This window comes from Eptatretus burgeri, chromosome 4 (assembly GCF_056783735.1).
Source record: "Eptatretus burgeri isolate ZD-2024b chromosome 4, Ebu_testis_v1, whole genome shotgun sequence".
In the NCBI taxonomy this organism is placed as follows: domain Eukaryota; kingdom Metazoa; phylum Chordata; class Myxini; order Myxiniformes; family Myxinidae; genus Eptatretus; species Eptatretus burgeri.
In genome coordinates, this window is record NC_140964.1 from 28,922,360 (window position 1) to 28,942,359 (window position 20,000).

Consider the following 20,000-nt stretch of genomic DNA (forward strand, 5'->3'; position numbering starts at 1 on the left):
ATGTTGCTCTGATATTGCAGAGAAGTTTGTGGTGTCTCTCTTCCTTCACCATCTCCCCTCTGGATTTGTTCTCTCCTCTCTCTCTCTCACTCCTCGGTCCCTCCTCAGCTTCTCCAGGATGTATATGCTGTTCCAGTAATAACAACATAGTTAAACTCTCAAAGTACGGGCTTAGGGCTTGCTTCCACTCTATTGTTTCTCTTTTATAACATTTGTTGAAATGCCAAACACACCAACATCTCACTGCATATATGACAGGCCAACATCTTAATGCACAAAAGGAGAATGTGGAAAGGAAATTTCAACATGCTACGACAAGTGCTATATACAAATCCAACAAATCTATCCTGAATAGGAAAGCAAAAAATAAAACTAAATTGAAGTCGATAGCATGCCATCGCAAATCCCCGTGCTTCCCACCTAAAGCAAAGTTGAAAGATGGCAAAAGGTTCCACCAGGAATGAAGCAATATCAAATTTTGAGTTTAAAAAAAAAAAAAATCTCTTCCGACCCCTCAAGTCTCCACCTCTTAGCCTCTGGCATGAACCAGAGGGGTGTCAAATCAAAAAAAATCATTACATATTTCATGTATCTCCCAATGCAATGTTGATTACTGATAAAGTATCATTAAAAAAAGTTTTAAAATGTGCGCATAATTGCATTTTTTGGAATTTGACCTTCTGACCCCGCCCCAATGGGTGGGGGTAAAAATGATACCGCTCTCGTAACCTTCTTGGCATGTAGTGATCGTAACTACCATGTTTGATGAATTTCTACCCAACCGTTTATGAGGAGATAGCGTGACGGACGGACGGATGGAGTGACGGATGGACAGATGGACGGATGGAGTGACGGACAGACGGACGGACGGATGGAGTGACGGACAGACAGACAGACGGAGGGCCGGACGTTTTTTTTTTTTTTTTTTCAAAGTGTGAGGATAAACATTGCAACAGACATTTCAGAAAAGTACCGGTGGAAGAATTAATGGTATATATATATATATATATATATATATATATATATATATATATATATATATATATATATATATATATATATATATATATATATATATATATATATATGCCACAATAGAAATGACACGACAAGGATGCACAGTGGGAATTTATGGGAGGCCTGCCTGAGAACAAAATACACATTCACTCTGTTTTATCCTATAAAGGGATGGAAATATAAACTCATGACTCGGCTTGGTGGAAAGCACTCTCCAATCTCAAATGCATCACTAAATTCATGAAATTTGAAGTGTCTTCATTTCCTCCCAAAATGATGTTTTGATCGATCAACATTCAATCTCATGTCTAGAATTACATTTCCACTTGAGATTTGCAATTTGTCGATGGCACATCACTTCCAAGTTGCTTACGATGTAACACCCTGCCTGTGCCACATCAGGTTTATAAATTAAAATCTGATTCGGGGGTGGGGGGGGGATCAAACACATGCTAAACTTCTCTGTGGCAAACATGTCTAACCCTTTCTTTGTTTTTGTTGTTGTATACACTGTCGAGGCTCGTATAAGAGCTAACACACAGAACGTACAACAAGGGGAGCAGGAGACAAGAGGGGTGGGAGAGGGAAGGAAAAAACAGTGGGAAACAGAGGCATGAGGAGATCTGTGGAAAGGAGAGGAATGGGGCGGGGTACATGGGGTAAACAAGATGGACATTACAAGGGACTTTCAGGTCCTAAGTTCCCCTTCCACCCCAAAGTCCAAATGCTCAGCATGATAAATATTTTGCTCTGGGAGCCATAATGTAAATTTTTAAACTTGTCATATGGAAAACTTGTCATTAAACTTTAAATGGAAAACTTGTCATAACCTCATTATAAGAGGACACAAAGTCAGAGATAATATTAATTTGCCTTAATTGTCCCCAAGCTTTTTTGAAAAAAAAATGAGGGAATGTTGTTACTGGCTCCGTGCATCTCTCCATCTGTTATGCTATCTCCTCCTAAATTGTTGTGCAGAAATTCACCAAACTTAGTACTTATGATCACCACATGGCATGAAGGTGCAAGAGCAGTATCATTTTTGGCCCCACCTCTTTGGTGGGGTCAAATGATTAAATGCCAATAAATGCAATTGCGAACGCATTTTTTAATGAAACTTGGTACATGCAATCAATATTGGGAAATGCATGAAATATTTAACGATTTTTTTAGATTTGATCCCTGGTGCATGGCCCAGGAGGTGGGGACTTTGGATCATAGGGGTCAAAATGGGGAAAAACAATGGGGGGAAAAAAATTTAACTTAAAATTTAATACTGGGTCAATCCTGGTGGAACTTTTTGCCATCTTTCAACTCTGCTTTCAGTGGGAAGCGTGGGGGTTTGCGAGGGTGCGCCATCGACTTCGCTCCAGTTTTTGGCTTTTTTCCCCGTCATTTTTATTTTATTCAAACTCAAAGAGTTGAAAGGGAATAGAGGAGGGTGGGGGGAACAATGACTTGCTCTGCTTTCAAATTCACATTGTGTCATTTTCTCTGATATTATATCTATTAATATGGGCTATCTCTTTATTACAGATCAATGAAGGTGGTTGGGTGGTGAAGGAGAGGGGGGTGTAGGGAGACGAAAACGAGAGAATTTTTTTTTTAAATGAGATAAGGAAATGAAAGAACGCTCTCAGGAGATAGTGGAGCTGTTAGGGGAGTGAGAGAGGAGCAGGAAAAAAGTAGTAACTTTATGTACTGTGACAAAGAAGCATTGTGGGTAAGCAAATGATTACAAAGGAAACTAGAAGGGTACTCAGTAGAGTGCATACCTCCGCCAGACTGATCAGTTTACGTTTTGTATCCCACTAATAGGCCGTATCTGGATTCGGACCTGAACTAAAATATAATGAGCTTGTTCTTGCCACCTATCCAACTTTTCCATCAAGTTTCAGCCAAATCTGTTCAAAACTTTTTGAGATATCGTGTAAAATATCATTTTTGCAGCCATCTCTCAATGGTGAAGAATTACAGTGCTATAAAAATTCTCAGATGTGAATCCAGATCTGGATCTTCACCAAAATTTAACTGAGTTGTCCTTGTCAAACACTCAACCTGTCCACCAAATGTATTATCAGAATCCATTCATAACATTTTGAGATATCCTGTTCACGGACAAACACACAAACGGGTGAAAACATAATCTCTGTCCACCTTCGCTGGTGGAGATAAAAAGCTTGGTTTAATGAGCGAATGCATATACATCAATGAACCAGTAAGAACCAGCTAAGCTGGTGATCTCATAATGTATACCGCAAATTATTACTTCAGAAAGTAATGCTTGTAAAATATATTTGCATCAACAGCAAGAGCAAGAAGAAGAGCAAGAGCCTGAGAAAAACAGATCAAAACAAAGGCTTGATGCAAGTATGGGACTCCACTGGCACTGACAGCAGGAGTTGCACGAAAACCTGGGGCGAAGCCCCATCAAGTCACGTGACATGGAAGAAAAGTTTTTTTTGTGTTGGTGAATGTTGCACCCCAGTTATGCTTACATTCGTAGAGCCGAGCCCACAATGAGGTGGTCCTTCCAGAAGACGGAGGTCCACAAGCCCCCCTGGTGGCGCTTCCTTGGATGGCAAGGAGTTATAATATTCATGGTCGACCTTTTCATCATCCTCAAACCAGGAGCGACCTGTACCTCTGTTAAAAAAAAAAAAACGTCTGATTTTCATCTTTGGTCCCTTGACTTCAGTCACACCAGTGTTTTTCAAGTATTCAGCGAAAAATTTCTGTGCATTAAAGTTAATGCAAGCCAAAGCTGGTTTAAAATATTTACTCTCCTGTGTGATTGTGTGCTCACAAACCAGCAAATGGAACATGTAGATAAGTAATAAACGAAATTATTCCATTAGCAATGTATGATGAGTTGTACCATACTCTTTACAGAGCATTGGTGGTGCTGAATCAGTTTCTTGGCAAGGGTTATGCTGGATCATTTGCCATTGCATCCCCAGCAATCAGTCAAGGCAGGTATTTGTAACTAGTTCATGGTGCCGGTCATAGCTCGTCTACTCTTCAGGAATGGCACCGTGGAATCTTTAACATCCACAAACTAATGCTGGCAGACTGGACGCCCAGGTAAAGTCAATCCAAGCACGGTACACACATCGGATCCCTCACCCTGCCTGCAAAAAAGCAGGATGACAGTTTATACCTAGGGTGACATTTGAAAGCAGGCTGGATAGCTCAGAAGTGAGTAGGAATACCTGGAGGCTATCCTGCCAACCCACGTTGGTAATGAGGAGGCTATTCATTTGTTCTGTTTGCTACCAAGTTCAACCTCGATTTTCAGAAACTATTTTCCAAAACTACGACTACTACCAATTATTTAAAGGCCCCGATTAATCCCGCCTTCTTTGTGGGGTTGACCTTAAAGTGTTTTCCAAAAAGTTGCATTGAATGCCTTTTGGGTTCGTAACAACCCTCTGTGCTTGTTCGTGCAGTCTTAGGAGATTGTATTCCTCCTTGGCTAATTCGTCCTCCTCCCACCTTCTCATTTTGGCTTCCCTTCAAATGTGCATTACTTGTGCATCTGCCTCTGTCAGTGACTTTCTGACCTCTTGGGGTGGTGGGGGGCGGGGGGAGGGGAAACAGTGGAAATGCAATACAGACAAGATGAAAATGGCATTTTCCTGTTATTAAATTTCCTTGCACTATTCGTTAGGGTAGGACAGCTCAAAGTAAGGGTGCTTGCCTTTTCGCAGACTAAATTTAAATTGCCACCTTGGTGATTCGCAGGCAGGCCATTGCATCAATGAGTGTGCCATCTTTCAGAAGTATGTGGAACTGGGGTTCCGTTTACATGGCATTTACTAGCTGTCATAAAGTTCCCAGGTCTAGCACATGAGTAGTCCCTGGCAAAATTCCAAATTCCTGCCATAATCCACATTACACTCTGAGATGGAGTTGTGATCTGTACAGACTTTGTTCTTTATCAGAAAAAGATCATGACTTGTATGTGTCCCAATGCTCTCCAAAGAGTATGGTCATATGCCCAATGGCCCTCTACTGTGCTCAAGTTATCATACTCATTTGCACAATGAGATGCAAAAGGGCAGATTGGCATCACATTTCAAAGCAATAATATTATATGCTACCACTTTGTCATGTTCAAAAGCTGTACATGTTAATGTCTGCGAGTTGGATTGATCAAAACAATTAATGTCAAGGTAAGAGTCTGGGAAATGAAATCTTAGTCACTTTTTAAGCCAAAGTTAAAAAGAATGTCGAAGTACCTGTCAGAGAACGGTGTTGCACGAGGTGGGCCGCCCAGGTACTGCTTGAAGCGCAGCTCAAAGGCCTGTCCAATAGTGCAGATGACATCCTGTGCCTTGCCCTCCTCACACTCCAGAATGTGGCATGCTGTGACGTTGGGTTAAAGGTCCACAATGCAACACCACAAGTACAAATAACCTTTCATGCAGCTTATTCCTCTAAAGGACTTTAAAGAAAACAAGTCTGAAGACGACGATGGTTAACGAGCGGTATTTGACGATGTAGATTGTTTCAGAAGTCAAGGATGAGACAATGTGATAATTTTTGACCAAGTTATAAAAATGATCAACATGATGTGGTACGAGTGACAGGTTATTAGCTGCAAAATGTCGAAAACCCGATTTCGTTCAACGACTTTCAAAATTTGACCTTTGCATAACCTTTAAAGGTCACAAAACAATGTGGACATTAAAATAAGGAAACAGGATACATGCTATAGCTTATTGGAGTTAGTTCGTCGAAGAAGGTCGAAAACCCGGTTTGATTCCCACAACTTTGAAAATTTGACCTTTGTGAACTTTAAAGGTCATAGGTCAAGGATTATGACCTTTGGTGCAAAACTTCCTCTGGAACATTCCAGGAACAATATAACGTCATATATAACGTCATATAGGCTATATGGCATTTCACACTCCTCGGGTTATCCATACTTTGATGAAATCAGCGTAAAAACAAACTTGAAGGGGGCGCCACGGGAAAGGTGTTTGAGATAGAGCAAAATGGTTTTAAGACTTTAGGTGGGGAATGACCTCAAGATTATGCATAAAAAATATTTTCATCCTAGCTCTCAAAGTTTGGGTGGTCGTATGATTTTTATGTCAAAATTCGCAATTTTCTAAGTTTTTGACCTTGTGACCTTGACCTTGGGACGAAAATGAAAAATCGAGCTCCGTGGGGCTATGCAGGAGCCATTGGGCTAACCAAATACCAAAACCCCAGCCAGATCCGACAAACCCCTTGGAGAAGATAATTTTTATGTCAAAATTCGCAATTTTCTAAGTTCATGACCTTGACCTTGGGACGAAAATGAAAAATGGAGCTCCATTGGGCTATGCAGGTGTCATTGGGCTAACCAAATACCGAAACCCCTGTCAGATTCAACAAACCCCCGAGGAGGAGATGCAAATTAAAATTGGCTACCCCCTAAAAACACATGTTTTTTGGGCGTGGTTCTGCCCATAATGGGCGCACCATGCCCATTCTCAGGAAAACACAACTAGATCATGATATAAACCTCCCACCAAAATTTTATCAGGATCGGATCAAAACCCACGGAGCTATGCTCGGGACAGACAGACAGACAGACAGACACACAACAATAACGAATATAGTGGTCACTTATTTTTTTCATGAAAATATTTTTTCGTGAACCAATAAGTTGTCCCACCAAGCAGGCGCGACAGCCGAGTGTCTTGAGCACATCTTCATCACTAAGAGAGCAGTTTGTAGAAAAGGCCCATCGCCCTCTTTAGATCAACTGACATCAAATTAAACTTTAAAAAAATCTCAGCACATTCCAAAAAGCAATTTGTTTCTAAAAGTCAGTGTCCAGATATTTTTAGTGGCGTCACAAGAACCCTTACCTCTGTGATTTACTGGATCCTTGGCAACGTACGCCACAAAATCTGTCATCTCCTGTCGATAAAAATTCAGACCAATGCAGACCGTTACCTCACAATGAACTTATCAAGAACCATCTGAACAAATGTAATCCTCATTATGAACACGAACGAATGGCTTGAGTTCAGGTTAGCACAAAAGTAAAATTACCTGGTCACCTCCAGAAGCAAAAGATATGGACTGCATGTGGTGGTTGGCAATGATCTACAGGTGAAGGGACACAAAGATTTGTTATCATCCAAACTTGTCATAGTGCACGAACTGGATTTCATTTTTCACTCGTCTTACGTTTGATTCGCTCTGTATTTGAATTGGACATTAGTGTTTAAAATGATAGTGATATACTTCGGCCATTTAACATACTGAATGAGTTGTGTTTGTTTAATCGGGGTGGTGGTGACAATCTTCAGAGGTGACACTGAGCTGGCCATCTCATCCACAGTCCTCATGAAATTAAAGCTCTTATGGCATTTTTAACAAGTCGAGATATTTGGATGTGACGTGAGAAAACAGACCCCAACAATTGCCATAAATATAGGTAAGACATAATAAATCATAAGCAGTTGGCAATTTAAGAAAAACTGAAACTGAGGTGACGATGCTAACTATTTAAAGTTTTCATGAAAGTTAGTAATTCGATAGTAAAAGTAAATGATAAGTCAGCAACAAACACAATATTTTTTCCATTTTTTTTTGTACATCTTTTATGAGTCTCAACCCACACTATTATTTTGCTCATAAGATTGAGTTTCATGGAAGAGCAAGGTGACGGAGTCATATGAACTGAGAGTGGGCAGTGGGGCGGCAACAGTTGGACACAATAAGAAGGACAATGAACGAACAGGAAAAGAGGTGAGAGAGGAGGAGAGGGAACATTACAATGTGCAAGGAAGAGATTTGGGCAAGCTAGGTGTGGTTAATGGGGGAAAAAATATTGTGTGCAAGGATGTGGGTATGTTTGAGGGGCGTTATAGATCATTTGAAAAATGAGTTCCCTGAGAAGGACCTCCAACGCAGGGGGGAGACCGTTTGGTCCATCAAAGGCTATGCAATGGTTGTTTAACCTATGGTTGGTTATATTTGTGCTCTTCCTTTTTAAATGTTGAGCGTCAACCAAAGAAGCAGCATTTTTAAAGTCGTGGGTATGATTCAGCTGGGATTACAAACCGACCTCCCAGACTCAGAGCAAACGCTCGAACCATTACACCACCGAGTGTGGTGGTCTCAGATTTTGGAAGCAGAATATGAACGTGTGCACATCAATGAGGTATTTGATGACAATATTATTTGAAAATTACCTTCTTTGCAGCAAGCCCTAAAGGTGGTGGCAAAACAGCTTGCAAGTGCCGTTCTCATGAGTTATCAATTACACCTTAGGAAGTCGATGAAACTTCAACTAACTTTCTACATAACTTCACAGAACTTTTGCGACTTTATTTCAAAGAGATAACTGCTCCATTCTTCAAAAGTAGTTTTAAGACAGCAGTGTCAATGACAAACATCAGCCTGTCAAACTAAATGTACAAACACTGCACTTTATCCTCATTCATGGTAGCGCTGTAAAGACCAGGATCTCATCAAATCCCATGTTCCATTGCAACTTGGCTCTCGGGTTTAACTCAACCGACTTAGTCAAAAATTAAAATTTGTCTGCTTGGCAGCACACCACAACCTCCTGTCACCCCCCACCCTGAGCCATGATCTTTATTACCCCCATTAACCCTTCAGAACCTAACCCTTTTGTCTATCTGTGTGTCTCTGTCTGTCTGTCTGTCTGTCTGTCTGTCTGTCTGTCTGTCTGTCTGTCTGTCTGTCTGTCTGTCTGTCTGTCTGTCTGTCTGTCTGTCTGTCTGTCTGTCTGTCTGTCTCTCTCTCTCTCTCTCTCTCTCTCTCTCTCTCACTCTGTCTGTCTGTCTCTCTCTCTCTCACTCTCTCTCTCTCTCTCTCTGTGTCTCTCTCCTTGTGTGTCTCTGTGTGTGTGTGTGTGTGTGTGTGTGTGCGTGCGTGTGTCTCTCTCTCTCTCTCCCTCTGTCTCTCTCTCCCTCTGTCTCTCTGTCTCTCTGTCTCTCTGTCTCTCTGTCTCTCTGTCTCTCTGTCTCTCTGTCTCTCTCTCTCTCTGTCTCTCTGTCTCTCTGTCTCTCTGTCTCTCTGTCTCTCTGTCTGTGTCTCTGTGTCTCTGTGTCTCCCCCCCCCCGTTTGTTTATTCCATTGTTGGTTGTGCCCGATTGTTGCCTTGCGACCCGACTATTAATTTAACCTCACTCTTCCATGAGCTTCAAGAGAGAAAAACGAAATTTCAACACTGACCTATAGGGGGCACCGAATCAGAAGCACAGCCATGCTCTCAGCAAACGTACAAAAAGTGGTTACGTATTGCACAACAATGGAGGGATTGCAGTATCTAATCCCATCCAAATGACATGCTCATTTCAGGGCTTCGATGCTGTTGAAGCAGTCTCGTGGCAAGAAATATAATGATTGGTCGCCATTTCCTTTCCGACTGGTAGTCAGGTCAGGAATTTGGAATTGGTCAGGGAGTTGGCAAACAATATCTATTCTTGAGAAATACACAATGAGATATTTAACATCCACAGTCAGCAGAGCTGGATTTAAGTTTAACAGCCCCCGGGACATTAGAGCAGAACATTTTTTTTAAAGAGCATGACTGCATCTACAACTATAACCATTTCACTACAACACGATATTTTAAAACTGAAGATGAATTAAAAGAAAATATATTTTCAGCGAGAAGGGCACTCGGTAGAGCGCATACCTCCACCAAGCTGATTAGTTTAAGTTTTGTATCCCACTGATGGGCAGATCTGGATTTTGACCTGAACTAAATTTTAGTCTGCTTGTTATCGTCACCGAAGTAACTCATCCACCAAGTTTTATCCGAATCCATCCATAACTTTTTCAGATATCATGCGATATATCGTGTTTGCCCCCATCATCTCAATTGTGAAAAATCGCTTAACAATTCATGGATCCGGGTTCAGATCTTCACCAAAATGGAATCAATTCTTCCTTGTTACATCCCAAACATGCCCACCAAATTTCGTCCGAATCTGTCCGCAACATTTTGAGATATTTTGTTCACAAACAGAGAGGTGAAAACACAACCTCCTTCCACCTTCGGTGGGTGGAAGTAATTTATCAGTTAGAACTTAATAAAGTGACATATGGAATTGATAAAGTGATTTTGACAGAACGTTAACACAAATTTATCAAAAATTGGATGGGGGAAAGTCGAATTGCCATCCTTACGTCGCAGATGGTGACTTCATATTCCACTTCCCTTGCTCTGCTAGCTTTGAGTCAACAAAGGAATAAATAATACTAGATTTATAAAAAAAATAATGTTTTGTATGTTTTTTGTGGGCTCCCTGGAGCTTGAGCCCTGGACAAATGTCCCACTGGTCCTTTCCAAAACCCGGCCCTGGCAGTCAGGACACCCAACTTAATGGTGCACTCATTGGTACTATGGCTCACTGCAGTTTAACTGCACTATAATGAGGAGGTTAAGCTGGCTGTCCCATATACTGTACTCATTCAAGATCCATGGTGAATCTCCTAAGGAGTAGTCCATTACCTGCAGGTACTACTCTGTCCAAATTATGAATTCCTGCTCTGCAATGCTGGTAAAGCAATGAAAAGTGCCGTCACCTTACCCAATAAACCACTTCGGGAACAGTTACTCTTCCATTGGAGGATGGAACTTTTCAGATTAAATCTATTTATAGTACTATAGCTCTTTAATTAACATTGACAGAGCCAGAGCAAAGTTCACCAATCATGAGGTTGAAGGATGGTGCGTTTCCTGAGAGGGTAAATCGTACCTGTTTATTGACGGGCATCATTAAGTTAAGACTTGAGATAGATATGGTGAGGGTGATGTTGAAGCCAGAAAATTGCATGTTTCTGTTACCCAGTATGGAACACAAAGGCTGCTGGGTTGGCTGGAACCACAAGGGAATGGAGGAGGAGGGAGGCATGGCAAGGGACAAGTCTATTTAATAAACGAGAAGGAGGCTTGTCAAACGGATTGTGAATGACGTGCATACAATACATTATTTCTATTATATCATATATTGAAAGCACCATTGCATCGACAGCAAAATAAAAATTGATGATAGTGAAAACTACCGCTGAAACTACCACTCGACATTACCTTTCGCTTGCGTGGAATGCCTTTTAAACTTGCACACGTTTCGCAGATCTGGCATATGGCCTCTCTGCAACACAATATTGCATTATGGGAATGACATTCCCGTAACACAGCAATGCATTGTGGGAATGGCACCCTGAAACAAAGCACTACATTGTGGTTGTGGCTTCAACATAACACATACAGCATTGCATTGTTGGGAAAGTCATTTAGCTTGAAGAGCTAGTCATAACCTAAGCCTTCAACTTCCAATGATGTCAACTCAAAAACCAAACGAATGCCACTCCTGACATGTACTATGTGTTGGAGGCATTACCTGGTAACCTGGGTCCTGGTAGTGAAGTCCAGAGCTCTCATGGACTTCATCACCTCAATGCAGCCCATGTACTGAAAAAGAAGAGCTCCTTATGAGTGCAAACAGTTTTGGAAAAGCTTTTCCAAACTTTGCCCTGTGTTGTCTTTATCCCAACACTTATACATGATACATGTACTAACTCAACCTTGCTCAACTGAACATGTACAACAACAAACCATGTTAAAAACAAAAACAAAAAAGAAACACACTGATATTGCAAGTTGAGACACAGATCATCAGAGAAATCCAAGACTATATTCCTAAAACACTGCTGCATTGATTTCCCTCGTGCAGAGGGTCATTCGTTCTCAACGCAGGCATTCATGTGTCGTTCCTCTGCCAGTTACGATGAATGAGGTTGGCTCGGAAATTCAGGCCCCCGACTCCGCAGCTTTCGAGCTCATGATGTGATGAATGAGGAAACGCATTCCTCCAAGAAAGGTATACTCAAAGGAACAAAAGCAAACAATATGAACTAACTATGGTAACTTGTATACTATCATGATGAAACGAGGCACTGAAAAAGAAAGAATGCTTTGGTAATCAACATAAAATGCAATTTGTCAATGGAAACAACAGAAAAAGGATTACCTGGTTTTGAAGAACACACACGGACATCTTTACAAGCAGAATATTATAAAAGTTTGAACCATCAACCAATGTAAGTATTTTTTGTTTTTTTTTTAAACTTTAATCTCTCTTCAGTGTGATGGAGTTGTTAATAAATTATGAATGTAATTCAGACCAGCGAACCTTGTCTAAATTACTGTTGTCAGATAATAATACAATATTTGATGAAAGTAATTTATTTATAAAAGGTTCTGCTCACAAACCTATGATTATAAATGTACTCGGATAACTACAAATATAACTTCTCATAAGACCACTATAACATATATGATACAAGACCATTGATAAATTATCATCCACTGGCTCATCTTCTCTGGGCCTCGGGGTGATGCAGGAACAGGCCTGAACAGGAAGTCTCTAATAGTTTCATGTTCCATAATGCATGCAGAAATACAGCAGGAAGAACCCCCCCCCCCCCGCCATCCCTCCCAGCAAGGGAGTTCTTCGATCGATCTACTGGCCTTTCTGCTATAATCCTAGCGGATGTAATCAGACTTGTATGCTTTGCTCTGCACAATTTTGTGCATTTCCAAACCTTGCAAGGTTTACAGCACTTCAAATGCCCCAAATTCTTCAAGTGGGTCTCACTGTGCAATTATTGATAAGGTTATAATCTGTAATACTTAACTTCCAGATTCGGTTGTGGCATAATGTTCAACCAGACTCGGTGGCACAATGGTTGGAGCATCCGCTCTGAGTCTCAGAGGTCGGTGGGCCAAACCAATGTATTAATGGTATGTGCTGCTTCCTTGCTTGACACTCAGCATTTAAAAAGGATAGAGCCTGGACAAACAATCATATTGTTATAGTCTGCTGGTTGCTCCGGTTGCCTGGTACGAATCTGGTGAGTCAAGTTTAACCAACCGCAGCAGTCAGGTGAATCCGCAGCTTCAGGTCCGATCCTGGCCTTTGATATCCACTACCATACCCGATGGAACCACGGAACCAGCCGAGTGCTACGCCGATAGGCGATCGCGTGACACGTGACTGACCTTAATCTTAGGCCGAGCAACCTAAATCACATGAAGCGATCTTTTCTACCAACAATCAATGAACCTTTGCCGGAACGAAGTAGAAACACGAGATGGCACCACGACGACGAAGTTAATTCACCCAGAAACCAAATTAGGTTTATAATGTATTACAAATGGCATGGGGAGGGAAAATGGGTCGACATGGAGTACGTATTTTCAGAAAGCATTCACAATCTGATATCGTAATAATTCCCCCCATGCCCATGAAACCACGTCACCTTAACCGTGTAACTTAACCACTCATACCAGAGGTATTACTAGAGATATAGTAGACAAGACGGAACGATGGAACCGTTTCCATGCAAGCATCACACAGGAGAAGGTTCGATCTTTTGTCTTGTCGACTATATCTGTATTAATACCGGTCATATGAGTGGTTAAGTTACACAGTTAAGCCGACGTGATTTTGTGGGCACAGGGGGGATTATTATCCCGTGGACACAAAGCGAAAAGCGGGGTTTGGTTCATGGGTTCAATAAGCAATTTTTGAAATTGGTTCAATAAGCAAACTCAATAAGCAAAAAGAAAAGCAGGGTTCAATAAGCAATTGGTTCATGTCTGTCTGTCTGTCCATCCATCTTATCAGTTTATGATCGTCAGTTTAGAAAAGTGTATTTAAATCAAATGTTATATTCTGTGCATGAATCGGGACATGAATATGGAAACCAGTTTTCCGTTTCACCGTATATTGGCTCCGAATTCGTCCCAGTCGCACATGTGCAGAGAGGAGTGAGATAATTCCAAACAGGAAACTTACTGTTTATAAGGACATCATAATGGACACATACAACAGACATGAATAACTATGGTAATGTGTTAGATAGGGTGATGTACAGTGGCCTGAAAAAAGTATTCATCCCCCGACTAATAATTCCACATTGAGATGAATTACAAATAATGTAGAAACAATTTTTCCAAATGAACATTTTTATTCATAACTGAAGAGTGCAAACTAAACACTGTTATAGTTGAAGAAGGTTACATGTGAGGAATACCTGCAAAAAACATGAACAAATCAAAATTCACTGGTTGTGAAAGTATTCAGCCCCTTAGGTCAGTACTTGGTGGAATCACCTTCGGAGCAATGACTGCGACGAGTCTTGTTGAGTAGGTCTGTACCAGCTTTGTACAGTGAGTTGGTGAAATCTTTGCCCATTCTTCATTTTGAAAATTGCTCGAGTTCTGCCAAGTTTGATTGGGATCGTCGATGGACTTCAATCTTCAAGTCTCGACAGAAACGTTCAAATGGGTTCAAGTTAAGACTTTGGCCCACTCAAGAACATTTATTTTCTTCGTATTTAGCCACTCCAGTGTGGCTTCAGCTTTGCACTTCAGATCATTGTCCTTGCTGAAATGTGAATCTCCGACCCAGTTTCAGATTCATGGCTGACTCAAGCAGGTTTTTATCAAGGATCCTCCTGTACTTTGCACAGTCCATTGTCCCTTCTATCCTGACAGGCTTGCCAGTCCCTGCTGTTGAAAAGCAGCTCCATAACATGATGCTGCCACCACCATGCTTGATAGTAAGGTATGGTGTTGACTGGGTGATGTGCAGTGTTAGGTTTGTGCCAGACGTAACGCTTTGAATTTGGACAAAAAAGTTCAATTTTTATCTTGTCTGTCCACAAAACATTGCTCCACATACCTGCAGTATCACTAAGATGCTCTTTTGCAAACTACGTACAAGCTTTTAGATGTGGAATTTTTTTCGTAATGGCTTCTTTCTTGCCACCTATCCATAGATGTCAGCTTTGTCAAGGGAATGGGATATTGTTGATTGATGCACACTGACCCCCATCTCAGACATATAGCCTTGCAGATCTTTCAACGTCATTGTTGGATTTACAGTGACATCACAAATCAGTTTCCTGCTTGCCCGGCTCTGAGTTGGGATGGGCGACCTGATCTGGGTAGAGTCTGGGATGATACGTCTTCCACTTCTTAATGATGGGTTTCACCATGCTCAAAGGGATATAAATGAGTGACTTTGAATTTTTTTTTATAGCCCTCTACTGAAAGGTGCTTCTCCACCACTTTATGTCTGACTTCTTTGGAAAGCTCCTTGGCGTTCACGTTTGCCTTGTTGGTTTGACCAAGTGAGTTGAAGAACCCACCAATATTGCTATATACAATGTCAATGCAATGTTTAAGGGGATTTATTTACCTAATTAATTAAAATGTGTCATCAACATAATAATTCCCTAAAACCCTCTAACACCACCATCACCATCATCTTGTCTTTATCGTCACCATCGCATTATTGGATCAAGTTTATCATTATTATTATTAAAGCGAGGTTTCATGATCTTAATAACTCAACAAAATAAACTTTATTATATGTTCTTAAAGCAGGAAAATAAGCTTGGTGTTGGCTTAATGGTTAATGTAGCTGCCTTAAGATCTGAGAATCTTGAGTTTGAGCCCCTGCCATGCTGTAAAACAACACCAGGTGGTTGACTCAGCCCGTCATCCTTCTGAGGTCGGCAAAATGAGTACCAGCTTACTACAAACAGGGGGCACTGCATCAGCGGCCCAGCCACGCTCCCAGCAATGACGCATCCAGCATCCACAGGCTGCATACAAAATAATAATACTTCATTTTATGTTCTTTATAACTCTTTTATTCGTGAAAATAAATATCACAAAAACAATGCATAACCATGTTAATTAAGGGTACAGTTTGGACAAATTTTAAACTTGAAGTCCCGAATCCTATTTCCCCATCACCCCCAAAGTTTGTGGGTTTGCGGTTCACAGGGATTTTCAAAAACATAACTCCCACGAACGGCAAGGCCCTCCTGTATATACCTGAACACCGCGTGGGGCATCGTGTTCCATGAACTCGATAGTTATTATATCGGATTGTGAATACCACTGCACACGCTTGATGGGTCAATATGGCCTCCTCCTACATTGAAGTTCCTTCAAAGGGAACTCAAATTATTATTATTATTATTATTATTATTATTGGGTGGTCACTGGACTCCCCTTATTCTCGGGTTTTCCGTCTGTCTGTCTGTATGTATGTAATGGACAGCTCTGGAGGCCAGAGGAGTCAACTGATTTTGATCAAACTTGACTGGTAAGTTCATACCAGGATCTAGTTGTATGCTTTTGAGCACCGTTGCTATGGATGCCACCGTTGCCCAGAAACGGGACTTTGAAATTTTTGAAAAAATCCGGAAAATATTTTTAAATATTTTTTTTTCGAAAATCAAAAATCGGCTTCCGTGCTTTTATGCACACTATAATCAACCTCTTTGTCAAAAATTTTCAGCCCGATCCGTCAAAAACTGTATGACTAGTATGCAATTATATTACTATATGCTTTCACCCCAACGTTCGCGTTGGGATTCCCTAACGTTAGGGAATCGAACACAAATGTTCCAATATGGAACAACGAACGGAAAAAATGCCATCTGATGTGTTCTCTTATCTACATATTTCAAATTCGCCTTAGTCTCGCGACCACCCATGTCGCCTTCCGGCTTGTTATTATTATTAACGTTGTAATCCATGCTTTGGGTTAGGTGGCAGATTTATGAAAGCTTGGGTTAGGGTTAACATTAATTTGATTGATATTATTATTTTGCCAAGCAATACAAGAAAATTGCCTTCACAAATGAAACTACGCTAATCAATGAGTGCAAATATTATTAAGCAATTTGTCAGAATGATGTCGTCACGGAAAGGTAGCGACGCATATCCACACCACAGCCAAAAAGGAAAAACACAGGTGGAAAGTATTAATTTAATACTGCAAGAAATAACGGCTTTTCTGTCCCGATTTAATCTGTTGCAACGTTATTCCTCATCGGCACGATCCAATGCACCCATTCAACTGACGAGTGACATTTCCTAGAAGCTCACAAATTAAATCAGATCAAATTTACACTTTTCTTTTTTTCCATCAGAGGGGAAGATGGAATTTTAGACTACTTGCAATCATAAGTGGATCAATGTCAGAAATAGTCATATTAGGCCGCTTGATGCAATGTTTAAATGCTGTTGGTAGCGATGGAAATGGCAACGGATAAAGTGTAACGATGTTTGCAATGCACATGCATAATACTTTGGAATTTGATTTACATTTTGTTTCGAGCTTCCAAGTTACAACTCTGCCTTCGTCAGTGCAAGGACAATTCGATGTACTACTACATTTGCTTTTGGTTTTGAAAAGGGGCATCTACATATTACATATGAAAAAGAGGTGTGGGTGTGGTTTCAGAAAGTTATCATTGACAAAAGGAAAGGAAGGAGGGAGGATGGAAGAAAAGATAGTGGAGGGGAAGTGGGATGGAATACATATATGTGTGGGAGGGGGAGTGGGGTAGAAGGGAAGGAAGGGTGCAGAGAAAGAAGAGAAGAGAAAATAGGAATGGATGGAACATAAAGCCTGGGGGTGGTTAAAAGTGTTTAAGAGTAGATACGTTTTTAATGACTCGATAGCTTTGCTTCCTGTTCCTCAAATCACTACAGCAATACCCTTCAGGACATGAAATGCGGAGTCTCTCTGAAATAGGAAATTCTATCCTGATCTTCAATTCTTCCACATTGTTTGTTAAATGTCCAGGAATCATTTTTTTCCAGGAACTATTCTTTTAGTTTGATCTCAATTTCTGAGTAATGGGCATTAATAATGAGCTTGTTTTTCCTGTTTTGTAATCTGATTGTTTGGTTCAGTGGTTAAAGACTGGTTTCTGTCCTCAGTGTCTGGTATGGGTTCAAATCCCTTGGCTGCTCACCCTCAATAACCTGTGTTTGGGCAAGCGTGGAGAGTTTGCCAAGCATCACTCGACACGAGTTAAGGGAGGGCTTTGTCTTGCAGTGGAATGAAATAGGCTAGCTCATGGTTACTACACATTTACAATTAAAGGAATGTGTTAATAACTGACCAAATAAATTTGCACCCATCAGTTGTGAATATGGACAAGGGTCGGAGTTATTCCAGTTGTCATGATCATTTCCTTGTTTTGGCTGTGCAAGTTCAAGTGGTATAAAACTACATATTAAGTTTAGCCATTTTAAACGGTATTGCCAATTGAGAAAAAGTTAATCAGAAAAAAAAAAATGTTGTTTTAAAAATGATAATCAGAAAATGGTAACACATGGTGGAGCTTGTACATATGTCACGTGCAGGCAAGGATATTGTGCTAGGACATGGATTACAAGGACATTAGAAAGCAATGTCAGATCATTTGACAAAGCCCAGAATAATTAGTGTGTCCACTCTCAGGAAAGCCAGAAAACAATGTCTGGCCAAACTCAAGGATGAACTCTCAAACCTGTCTCCTTCTTCAAAGACCTGGTGGTGTCTTGTTAAGTCTGTCTATAGCATCTGCTCCACCTCCATCCCATCCCTCACTTCAAATGCCACCACAGCTGACTCTGCTCATGAGAAGGCCGAATGCCTCGACTCGGTCTTTGCTTCCAAATCTTGTGTAGCCAATCCCTCATTCCCTGCACTTACTCTACCCTCTCGGACCCAACTGCTCCTGGACTGTCTTTTGCACCTGAGAAGGTGGAGAGGTTTGTGGCAAACCTCAAGTCCAATTCTGCTTTGTTTGGATAGGCCCAGAAGACATCAGTGCACATGTCCTAAAAACATGCTCTGCTTGCTCATGCTCATCCTCTTTCTGCTCTGTTCACTTGATCATTAACTCTGAGGCAGTTTCCATTTGCCTGGAAGTTAGCCAACCTCACTGCAATATACAAATATGGTGCAAAAATGGATCATCTTAACTACAGGCCGATTAGCAAGCTTGCTTCCAATTATAAGCAAGGTCATGGAATGCATCTTTGCAGTTGACATCAAATCGTTCCTTTTCTCCAACAGCCTGATCTCAGATGAGCAGTTTGTTTTCAGACACGGTTATTCTAAATTGAAGCCTGTTGTTGGCTTAAGAGTTAGGATGGCTGGCTTAAGATCTTAAGGGCTTGAGGTAGATCCTCTGTCGGCCATTGACTCAACACCAGGTCGGGTTGATTCAGCCTGTCATTCTTCCGAGGTCACAAAAATAGTACTAGTATACTGGTAATAGAGGGCACTGTATCAGTGGCACAGCCGCACCCCCAGAAAATTATGCAACCAGCAGCTATTCTACCTGGACACTGCTTCTACTATTCCAACAATGAATGGAAGCCCTCAATCTCATAAATGACATTAGGGCCATCTCTCTGGACACACGTCGAGCTTTCAATACAGTATGGCACCCTGCCTTGATCTCCAAACTCTCTGCTTATGGTATCCAAAGCCACCACCTCTCATGGATCACCAACTTCCACCACTCCCATATTCAGCATGTAGTTCAAGAGATCCTCTCATCTCCTCTCACTGTCAAGGCTGGAGTGCGCCAAGGCAGTGTCTTGTGCTCAGTGTTGTTACTCATCTTCATCAATGATCTTTGTAATTCCCTGGAAAATCCTGCCAATCTCCTTGCTGATTATTCCACCTTCTGCCATATAATTTCTCATCCTTTAGACATGTAGGTGGGAGACTCTTCCCTCTCTCGTGTAAACCTTGATAGAATCAGGAGCTGGTCCAACACTTGGAATACGTCTTTGAACCCCAACAAATCCCACACATATACTCTGTGAGAGACAGAGAGAGGGAGACAGAGAGAGGGAGACAGAGAGAGGGAGACAGAGAGAGGGAGACAGAGAGAGGGAGACAGAGAGAGGGAGACAGAGAGAGGGAGACAGAGAGAGGGAGACAGAGAGAGGGAGACAGAGACAGAGAGAGGGAGACAGAGACAGAGAGAGGGAGACAGAGACAGAGAGAGGGAGACAGAGACAGAGAGAGGGAGACAGAGACAGAGAGAGGGAGACAGAGACAGAGACAGAGAGAGGGAGACAGAGACAGAGACAGAGAGAGGGAGACAGAGACAGAGAGAGG

The 20,000-nt window shown here is 41.4% G+C and overlaps 1 protein-coding gene across 2 annotated transcripts in view; it reads right to left on the reverse strand.

Moving 5' to 3' along the window:
• LOC147027704 (SHC-transforming protein 1-like) overlaps positions 1 to 20,000 on the reverse strand; it is a 91,247-nt gene that overhangs the window by 40,086 nt on the left and 31,161 nt on the right. For both annotated transcript variants that reach the window (XM_085877247.1, XM_085877246.1), the window contains exons 3-9: positions 11,403 to 11,473; positions 11,090 to 11,153; positions 10,758 to 10,877; positions 7,069 to 7,122; positions 6,882 to 6,933; positions 5,259 to 5,385; positions 3,516 to 3,663 (exon numbers count right to left, since the gene is read on the reverse strand). In XM_085877247.1, coding sequence (XP_085733373.1) covers positions 3,516 to 3,663; positions 5,259 to 5,385; positions 6,882 to 6,933; positions 7,069 to 7,122; positions 10,758 to 10,877; positions 11,090 to 11,153; positions 11,403 to 11,473 — 636 coding nt within the window. The remainder of the gene's footprint in view (positions 1 to 3,515; positions 3,664 to 5,258; positions 5,386 to 6,881; positions 6,934 to 7,068; positions 7,123 to 10,757; positions 10,878 to 11,089; positions 11,154 to 11,402; positions 11,474 to 20,000) is intronic.